The sequence below is a fragment of the Geospiza fortis genome, unplaced genomic scaffold, assembly GCF_000277835.1.
Source record: "Geospiza fortis unplaced genomic scaffold, GeoFor_1.0 scaffold432, whole genome shotgun sequence".
Lineage (NCBI taxonomy): Eukaryota > Metazoa > Chordata > Aves > Passeriformes > Thraupidae > Geospiza > Geospiza fortis.
The window spans coordinates 1,764,277-1,773,916 of NW_005054436.1; the positions used below are offsets into that span (position 1 = coordinate 1,764,277).

The window sequence follows — 9,640 nt, forward strand, 5'->3', positions numbered from 1 at the left end:
GGGGGGGGCGGGGCTGGCCGGTGCGGGGGGAGCCATGGGCCGGGGGTCAGCCCCGTACCCCGGTTGTTATCACCTCCGTACCCCGGTTATCGCCCCCGTAACCTGGTTATCGCTCCCCGGTTGTCGCCCCCGTACCCCGGTTATTATCGCCGCCGTATCCTGGTTCTCGTTCCCCTGCCCCGGGTATCGCCCCCCGGTTCTCGCCCCCGTGCCCGGTTCTGGCCCCGGAGCCGCGCGGGTGCAGCAGCAGCGGGAAAGGAGCGCCCGGGGCGCGGGGCGGGTGCCGGTGAAGGTGAAGGGCGCTGTCCGGACACCCACGCGTGGGTGCTGCCACGGGCCGGGCTCTGCCGCCGCTCTGCCCGCGGGTTTTCCTTCCAGGAGCCCCGGTAACTCCGGGGACTCTTCTTTCCCTCGGGACCGGCAACCCCCAGCTCCTAATAGGGAGATAATGGGAAGGCTGAGGACATCCCAACCCCTCAGGGGATGAGGATGAGGATGAGCTGGGATTTCAGCCAGGGAATCCAGCAGGAACTGACCTCTGTGCTGTGCCAGCTCTGATTTCTGGGTCAGGTCTGAAATCCCAGACTTGGGAAGGGCTGAGGGGGCTGTGCCCAGTGGGGAAATTCTGTTATCTGTGGGTTGGGAGGTGCTGCCTTGCTCCAGAGGGAGATTCCACCAGGAATTATCCTGACACAAACTGGGAATCGAGAGATGCTTTCCTCAGCACTGAGCTGCTGCTGAGAACAGGCTCCTTCCCCGCCAGCCAGGGCTGATGACTCCAAAAATCCTGCAGATGTCCTCAAAACCTCTCCCTTGTGTCTCTGCAGAGCCTGAGAGGGTGCAAAGGCTGTGATGAAGAACCAGGGAGTGGAGGCCAAGGCAGCTCCACATCCTTCCAGAACGAGCAGCGGGATGGGGCTGGAAGAGGGAGACTCACCTGAGGCTGCAGCTCCCCAAGAAGGTGGGCAGAAAATCCTGGGTTTCCAGGCCAGAAAATCCTGGTTTTATAGGCCAGAAAATCCTGGTTTTCCAGGCAGAAAATTCCGGGTTTCATGAGCAGAAAATCCTGGATTTCTAGGCTAGAAAACCCTAGATTTCCTGGGCAGAAAATTGTGGTTTTTCAAGGGCAGAAAATCCTGGTTTTCCTGGGCAGAGAATCCAGGTTTTCCTGGCCAGAAAATCCTGGTTTTCCTGGCCAGAAAATCCTGGTTTTCCTGGGCAGAAAATCCTGGTTTTCCTGGGCAGAGAATCCTAGGTTTCCAGGGCAGAAAATCCTGGTTTTCCTGGCCATAAAATCCAGGTTTTCTTGGCCATAAAATCCTGGTTTTCCTGGGCAGAAAATTGTGGTTTTCCAGAGCAGAAAATTGTGGTTTTTCCCCTATTTTTGTGTGTGTGCATCCCAGAGGAGTTCCCCTCTGCCTGCTGTCAGGATGTTCTGCCTGCTCCATCCCTGTTTGATCCCAGCTGCTCCTACCCAGGTTTCAAATCCATTGTCATGTTTAAAACCCAGCCCTGAAGCTTCCAATTCCTCTGGGGGGGAAAAGCTCACACACAACCTGCTTTCCTTAAAAAAAAACCAGAGGGGAGAGGGGGGAATTCTCCTCCTTGACAGATGTCAGGGGCTTGGTCATGCTCTGCTGATCAAAGGAGAGGCTGGTGGGAATGGAACAAAGCAATTTTTCCTGCTGCAAGTCCAGCCAGGAAAAACCTCCCATTCCCTGTAGGGTGAGAGGAGGGGGGAAAGCCTCAATTTATAGGAATGTGCCCCCCTGATGGAGAGATAAAACAATCTTTTGTCCCCTTAAAAAGGAAATAAACTCAGAAATTTCTCTTTTTAATTAGGTGGAAAGACACCTCATAGGACTTGGGGGACTTCACCTCAAATTTAAGGATGGACAATTGGACAGAAACCAAAAAATTGCCTGAGTAATTTCATAGAAAAGGAAGAGAACAAAGGAACTAATTGCTTTTGTGAGGTGTTTTACCAGGAGCAAGAGCATTTTGCACCTGGCTGGGTTTTTCTCTGTAAAGAGTTTTGTTATTTTGCCTTTTATTAAATCTGGTTTCCCCCTATTTCTGTGTGTGTGCATCCTGGAGGAGTTCCCCTCTCCTTCCTACTGCCAGGATGTTCTGCCTGCTCCATCCCCAGCTGCTTTTACCCAGGTTTCAAATCCATTCTCATGCTAAAAAGCTCCAAGCTCACACATAAAAAAAAAATAAAGAGGGGAGAGGGGGAATTCTCCCTCTTGACAGATGTCAGGGGCTTGGTTTCCAACCCTCCCACAGAAACCACCCTGCTGATTTTATACCTTCTAAGGCAGCTGAGCTATCTTGTGTGTGATATAAACCACCAAGAGCTTATGAGAGCTGGCTGGAGGAGAATGAATCAATTAATGGATTAATTTTTGTGTTCTTTTTCCCCCTCCCAGCTCCGCTGACTCAGGAGGATCCCAAATCCTCGCGCGACGTCTCGGAGGAGCTGAGCCGGCAGCTGGAGGACATCCTGAGCACCTACTGTGTGGATGCCAGCCAGGAGAACCCAGGGGAGGATGTGGGGCACGGGGACACCCCCGAGGAGCCCGACAAGGGCCGCAGTGACTCCCCCAGGAACGGGGAGCAGGAGCCAGGGGGCCCCGAGATCAACGGCGAGAAGGAAAACTCCAAGGGCAGCGAGGAGTTCCGGCCTGGAGAGGAGGCTGGGGACAGGGACCAGAAGAAAGCTCAGGAGAAGAAGAAAGCCAAGGGTTTAGGTGAGACATTTTGAACTCCCCAGGGGTTTAGGTGAGGGATTCCCTGCTCCCCAAGGGTTTAGGTGAGGGATTTTCAACTCCCCAGGGGTTTAGGGGAAGGATTCCCAGCTCCCCAAGGGTTATGGGGAAGGATTCTCTGGTTCCCAAGGGTTTAGATAAGGGATTTCCTGCTTCCCAGGGGTTATGAGGAGGGATTCCCTGCTCCCCAAGGGTTTAAGTGAAGGATTTCCTGGTCCCCAAGGGTTTAGGTGAAGGATTCCCTGCTCCCCAGGAGTCGAGGTGAGGGATTCACTGCTCCAAGAATATCAGTGCATGGATAAATTGATTTTATTCCACACTAATCATTCTGGGGGAAATCAGAGCCTTGGATGTGTTTGGGAACATTCTCCTGTTCTGTTCTGCACCCAGTGCAGCCTCTGAATTCTGTGGGTTTCTCTTCTGCTGGCTCCAGCCAGCCCAGGGATGGTTTTCCCCTCCAAAATCAACAAAATCCACCTGCTCCAGTTGTTCTCCCAGGGAAGATCCTGGGAGTGCACTGGGAACCTGCTCAGGCCCTCCTTTTTCCACCTTTCCAAGCCAGATCTCTGTGTAAAGCCATTTTTATCCCATTTATTGCATCATTCCCATTCCACGTCCCCTTCCAGGCAAGGAAATCACCCTGCTGATGCAGACCCTGAACACCCTGAGCACGTCAGAGGAGAAACTGGCAGCTCTGTGCAAGAAATACGCTGAGCTGGTGAGTGCTGGGGCTGGGGGAGGCAGGAGAGCCCTTTGAGAGGGACATTCCAGGGTCACACTGGGGCTCTGTGCTGTCCTGGGATCCCTGCAGGGCTGGATCCCTGCCCAGGAGAGGGTGGGCGCTGCTGGGTGAAGCGTGACCAGGAGGAATTTTGGCACATCTGGGTGCAGGAGGAGCTCAGTTTCACCCACACAAAGCCTGATCCCACATTTAACCAGAGCCAAGGTGGAATTCCAAGCGTGGATGTGGAGCTGGAGGAGGTTTGGGGCTGCCTGTGCATGTCCAAAGTGCCCCATGGCAGGCTTTTCCCTGTGCTGGGGGAGCGTGGAGCTCCTTCCAATTCCAGCAGGGTGGGAAGTGAGGAAGGAGAAAAGGAAAAGCCCTTGGGCTGTGTGTCACTGCTGATTTGCCCTGGGGTGTCACAAACCTGCTGGCCTTGGGGCACAGGCTGATGGTGTCCCCTCAGGGGGGGAAATGGTGTCCTCTCAGGGGGGTGGATGGTGTCCCCTGAAGGGGGTAAATGGTGTCCCTTCAGGAGACCTGATGGTGTCCCCTCAGGAGGGTGGATGGTGTCACCTCAGGGGGGAAGATGGTGTCACCTCAGGGGGGTAAATGGTGTCCCCTCAGGTGTCCCCTCAGGAGAGAAGATGGTGTCCCCTTGGGGGGCTGATGGTGTCCCCTCAGGTGTCCCCTCAGGAGGGCAGATGGTGTCCCCTCACAGGGCAGATGGTGTCCCCTGAGGAGAGCTGATGGTGTCCCCTCACGTGTCCCCTCAGGTGTCCCCTCAGGAGGGTAAATGGTGTCCCCTCACGTGTCCCTTAGGGGGCAGGTGGTGTCCCCTCAGTGGGGCAGGTGGTGTCCCCTCAGCAGGGCACATGGTGTCCCCTCAGGAGGGTAAATGGTGTCCCCTCAGGTGTCCCCTCAGCAGGGCACATGGTGTCCCCTCAGGAGGGTAAATGGTGTCCCCTCACGTGTCCCTTAGGGGGCAGGTGGTGTCCCCTCAGTGGGGCAGGTGGTGTCCCCTCAGGAGGGTAAATGGTGTCCCCTCAGGTGTCCCCTCAGCAGGGCACATGGTGTCCCCTCAGGAGGGTAAATGGTGTCCCCTCAGGTGTCCCCTCCGCTGCCCTGCTGCCCGCCCAGCCCGTGCTCCCCTGTCGCAGCTGGAGGAGCACAGGACCTCGCAGAAGCAGATGAGGATGCTGCAGAAGAAGCAGAGCCAGCTGGTGCAGGAGAAGGATCACCTGCAGAGCGAGCACAGCAAGGCCATCCTGGCGCGCAGCAAGCTGGAGAGCCTGTGCCGGGAGCTGCAGAGGCACAACCGCACCCTCAAGGTGCCCCTGCCCTTCCTCACCCCTGGAACCCTCCCCAGGAGCCACCTGGGCACCCTCACCTGTGCCAGGGGTGCCCCTGCTCTGGGCCAGGGCGGGGTTTGGGGTTTGGGGTGGGGCCATCATGGCCTGCAGTGCCCAAGCTGTTATCTCAGGGTTTGTGAAGGGAGGGAAGGGGGAGAGCCCAGAGCCCTTTGCTGAGGGATGGAAGGAGTCATGGGAGGCTGAATTCATTGGGAACATAATTTTGGGGAGGTTTCCTGATGGATATTAGGACATAATTTTGGGAAGTTTTTCTTGTGGAGGTAAGGAATAATGGGAGGCTGAATTCATTGCGAACGTAATTTTGGGAAGTTTTCCTGAGGGATATAAGGAATAATGGGAGCCTGGATAGGTTGGGAAAATCATTTGGGAAGTTTTCCTGATGGATATAAGGACATAATTTTGGGAAGTTTTCCTGAGGGATATAAGGAATGGGAGGCTGAATGCGTTGGGAACATTTAGGGAAGTTTTCCTCGTGGATGTAAGAACATCATTTTGGGAAGTTTTTCTTATGGAAATAAGGAATAATGGGAGGCTGAATTAGTTGGAAACATTTAGGGAAGTTTTCCTGGTGGATGTAAGGAATAATGGGAGGCTGAATTCATTGAGAACATAATTTTGGGAAGTTTTCCTGAGGGATAGAAGGAATAATGGGAGGCAGGATAGCTTGGGAACATAATTTTGGGAAGTTTGCCTGATGGAAATAAGGAATAACAGGAGGCTGAATGGGTTGGGAACATCATTTAGGGAAGCTTTCGTCGTGGATGTAAGAACATCATTTAGGGAAGTTTTTCTTATGCATATAAGGAATAATTTTGGGAAGTTTTCCTGATGGAAATGAGGAGTAATGGGAGGCTGAATGGGTTGGGAACACAATTTTAGGAAGGTTTTGTGGTGGATATAAGGACATCATTTTGGGATGGATAGAAGGAATAATGGGAGTCTGGATAGGTTGGGAACATAATTTTGGGAAGTTTTCATGATGGATAGAAGGAGTAACGGGAGGCTGGATAAGTTGGGAACACCATTTAGGGAAGTCCCTCCCTTACCTGCCCCATTCCTGCCGCAGGAGGAGGGCGTCCAGCGTGCCAGGGAGGAGGAGGAGAAGAGGAAGGAGGTGACCTCTCACTTCCAGGTGACCCTGAACGACATCCAGCTGCAGATGGAGCAGCACAACGAGCGCAACTCGAAGCTGCGCCAGGAGAACATGGAGCTGGCCGAGAGGCTCAAGAAGCTCATCGAGCAGTACGAGCTCAGGGAGGAGGTGGGTCAGCTTCTCCCAGAGCCTCTGCTGGCCACAGCGACTCTGAGATACAGAAAACTTCTTTTTCTTAGCTTGGGCAGTCGACAGAGTCAGGGTTCTTTTGTGTTTATTGTTTATTATTTCTTATTTATAACGTTATCTCTCTGACTCGCCCTAGGTCTGTTTGCAGGTCAGGTTGAGGCACACTGGTGTTATCTTTTTACACTAAAAACTACATGTACAATATTTACCATAACTTCCCAATACCTATCACCTCTGTTGGACAGTGAGCTTCTACTCTAAACCAATCCAAAAGTGCCACCACCACAGCAGAAGATGGAGGCCAAGAAGGAGAAAGAAGAATCTAAGCATGTCCAGTCTGTCTTGTTTCTTGAACTCTTAATTCTAAAAACTTCAAAAATCAATTTTTCACTCTGTGATTAACTATTATTCTACTTAAACTCTCTTGACTTGTAATTCTTCACAGAAGGGTGGGAATTGTTTTTTCTAAGGGCTAAAATCAAAGTCACAGGTGGTTTTGACTCTGAGGCCCCTGGGCAGGGACTGGAGCCCTTTAGGGCAGCCAGAGGAATTTTCTGGGTTCTGACAGGTCAGGACTGGGAAATTTCCTGCTGCCACAGAGGAGGAGGAAGCTCTGGGTGTGCCCTGAGCTGTGCTGTTCCCCCTGCAGCACATTGACAAGGTGTTCAAGCACAAGGAGCTGCAGCAGCAGCTGGTGGATGCCAAACTGCAGCAGGCCCAGGAGATGCTGAAGGAGGCAGAGGAGAGGCACCAGCGGGAGAAGGATTTTGTAAGTGTTGGAGCAGTTGATTGGGGCCCTTTTTGGGTCTTAGTGTGGGTCCCTGGGTGTTATCCCAGATCTTGGCATGCCCAGGAGCCAGGCTGGAGCTCTGCTGTGCTCCTTGTGCCGCTCCTGAGCAGGGCTGGGCCAGGAGCATCCCCAGATAATTCTTTGCTCTTCTCTCCCAGCTGCTGAAGGAAGCTGTGGAATCACAGAGGATGTGTGAGCTGATGAAGCAGCAGGAGACCCACCTCAAGCAGCAGGTGAGTTCCCTGCTCAGCTTGTTTTGTTTGGGGATTTCCCTCCCTCCCTCCCTGAGCAACCCAAAGTTGCTTAATCTGGAAAACAGAGGGGCAGGATTCCTGCTTGGTTTGGTTTTGTGAGCTTTGTTCAGGGGTTGTTTCCCAGTGCTGGGAGCAGTCATGGGATCAGCCAGGAGGAGTTTTTGGAGCTCTCTGCTCTCAGGATGTTTCCCTGGGACAGAATTTGCCTTTGGCAGAGCAGCTCCTGCTGTGTGTCCTTGTGCCAGGGCAGCAGCTCAGCCCTGGCTGGGCTCTCCCCTCTCCAGGCCCTGGTGCCACGAGCTCCCTGTCTCTCCCCACAGCTGGCTCTGTACACTGAGAAGTTTGAGGAGTTCCAGAACACCCTTTCCAAAAGCAGTGAGGTGTTCACAACGTTCAAACAGGAGATGGAGAAGGTGGGTGATGCTTTTTCTCCCCCAGCTCCAAATTTCAGTTCGTTTTAAGTCTACATCCAAAATTTGGGGTGACACATGAGGACCTGTGGGATGTCACTGCACTGCTCTCCCTGGGATTGGTTTCTTTTGATCCCTGTGGGGATCAGGACATTTTGTGACTCGATTTGTGCCCTCTCTGTGATTCTGTAGATGACCAAGAAAATCAAGAAGCTGGAGAAGGAGACCACCATGTACCGCTCCCGCTGGGAGAGCAGCAACAAGGCCCTGCTGGAGATGGCAGAGGAGGTGAGGGGAGGCTCTGGAGCAGCTGGGCAGGGTGAGATGGGGACAGGACAGGCCCTGCCTCGCTGTTCAGTGAGGGCAAAAGGAGGAGGAAGCTCCTTGGTGCTTTGGGTGCTGAGGGTTTGCTTGGTTTCCCCAGAATCAGTCATGGAATGGTTTGGGTTGGAAGGATCTTAAAGTTCATCCTATTCCAGCCCCTGCCATGGGCAGGGACACCTTCAGTTATCCCAGGTTCCTCCAGGCCTGGCCTTGGACACTTGCAGGGATCCACAGCTTCTCTGGGCACCTGTGCCAGGGCCTCTTCACCTTCACAAGGAGGAATTCCATCCCAATATCCCACCTAACCCTGCCCTCCCTCTACTTCAAACCCATCCCTATCCCCTTCTGTCCCTCTGGGGTTCCAGCTCTCCCTCTGTGCCTCTCACCCTGCAGGACAAGGAGCTGGAGCACCCTGTTCCAGGGCCTCTTCACCTTCACAAGGAGGAATTCCATCCCAATATCCCACCTAACCCTGCCCTCCCTGCATCCCTGTTCTCTCCTATCCCTCTGGGGTTCCAGCTCTCTGTGTGCCTCTCTCCCTGCAGAAAACCCTGCGGGACAAGGAGCTGGAGGGGCTGCAGGTGAAGATCCAGCGCCTGGAGAAGCTGTGCCGGGCGCTGCAGACGGAGCGCAACGACCTCAACAAGAAGGTGCAGGACCTGTGCGCCCACACTGAGCTGCTGGAGCCCCTGAAGGAACCACCACGGGACAGCTCTGAGGCTGCTCCAGATTCCCTGAGCCCAGGAAAGGCCCCACAGAGCCCGGATCCCACAGGAACCCTGGCAGAACTGAGCACGGGAGCAGCAGGGCAGAGCGGGACTGAGCAGGGCACTGACTGAGCCCCAGCTGGGTGAGGGAGGGTGACCTGGGAGCTGCTTTAGATTCCACTCTCCCTGTCCTGGGACAGCTGGGAAAGGACAGGACACAGCCCTCCTGGGGATGGGAGATTTCCTAGTTTAGGTTTTTGGAGGGTTTTTTTAAGATTTTATATATATATATATACATATATATATATAAGATATATAAAAATGCGCAGGGCAACACTTTATATCTATGGATATCCATAAGAAGCAGAAGGGCCCAGCTGCCTGCCTGTGTGAATATTGAAAATACGGAGCCTCAGCTGATTGTCCCTCTCACTAAAGGACCCGGTCACTGGCAGGGACAAGCACAGGGACAAGGGACACGCCTCCACCATCACAAGGACTCCACTCTGGAGTGACAGCAGAGCTGGGAGGATTCCAGAACATTCCCAGCACTGGATTCTCCCTCTTCCCCCTGCCAGGCAGGAGGGAGCTCCTGGTCTGGCCCTTGCTGGCAGCTCGTGTGTGAGCTGAGGGCACAGGAGGCCGTTCCTGCTCTCCGTGTCTGCAGTGGGGACCAGGAGAAGCAGCAAAAGGGGGTGCCTGGTCCCACCCTTGGGAATTTTTTGCTCTTGCCAGGCCCTGCCAATCTCAAAACCGCCTTATAATTCACAGTTGCCTCTTTGCTGAACGCACACGTGCACAAAGTGTATTAAACAGTTATCCCAAAGGTCTCATTCCCAAGTGTTTGCACCGTTGTGCACAGGGATTGGGGAGGTGCCCCCCAGCCCTGGAGGCATCCACGGAGCTGGGACTGCAGGAGGATCAAACCTCAGAGCTGTGTGAGCTCCATGAGCTGTGTGAGCACCTGGAGCTGCTGTTTCAGCCAGGATCAGCTCCTGGATTGCGCCTGGG

The 9,640-nt window shown here is 53.9% G+C and overlaps 1 protein-coding gene across 2 annotated transcripts; it reads left to right on the forward strand.

Annotated features, from left to right (window-relative positions):
* Positions 1-714: 714 nt before the first annotated feature.
* Positions 715-9,632, forward strand: TXLNA (taxilin alpha). 2 transcript variants are annotated; one of them, XM_031062074.1, is made up of 10 exons: positions 715-961; positions 2,430-2,750; positions 3,395-3,486; positions 4,650-4,679; positions 6,860-6,913; positions 7,093-7,167; positions 7,509-7,601; positions 7,791-7,886; positions 8,468-8,699; positions 9,076-9,632. In XM_031062074.1, exons 1-10 carry the CDS (start codon positions 853-855, stop codon positions 9,252-9,254), a joined length of 1,281 nt encoding a protein of 426 aa, XP_030917934.1. In that variant the 5' UTR covers positions 715-852; the 3' UTR covers positions 9,255-9,632. The 2 variants fall into 2 exon arrangements, with proteins under 2 accessions (XP_030917934.1, XP_005427237.1); XM_005427180.3 differs by lacking the exon at positions 9,076-9,632 and adding an exon at positions 5,929-6,123 and having other exon boundaries at positions 716-961; positions 4,650-4,820; positions 6,794-6,913; positions 8,468-9,066.
* Positions 9,633-9,640: the final 8 nt, after the last annotated feature.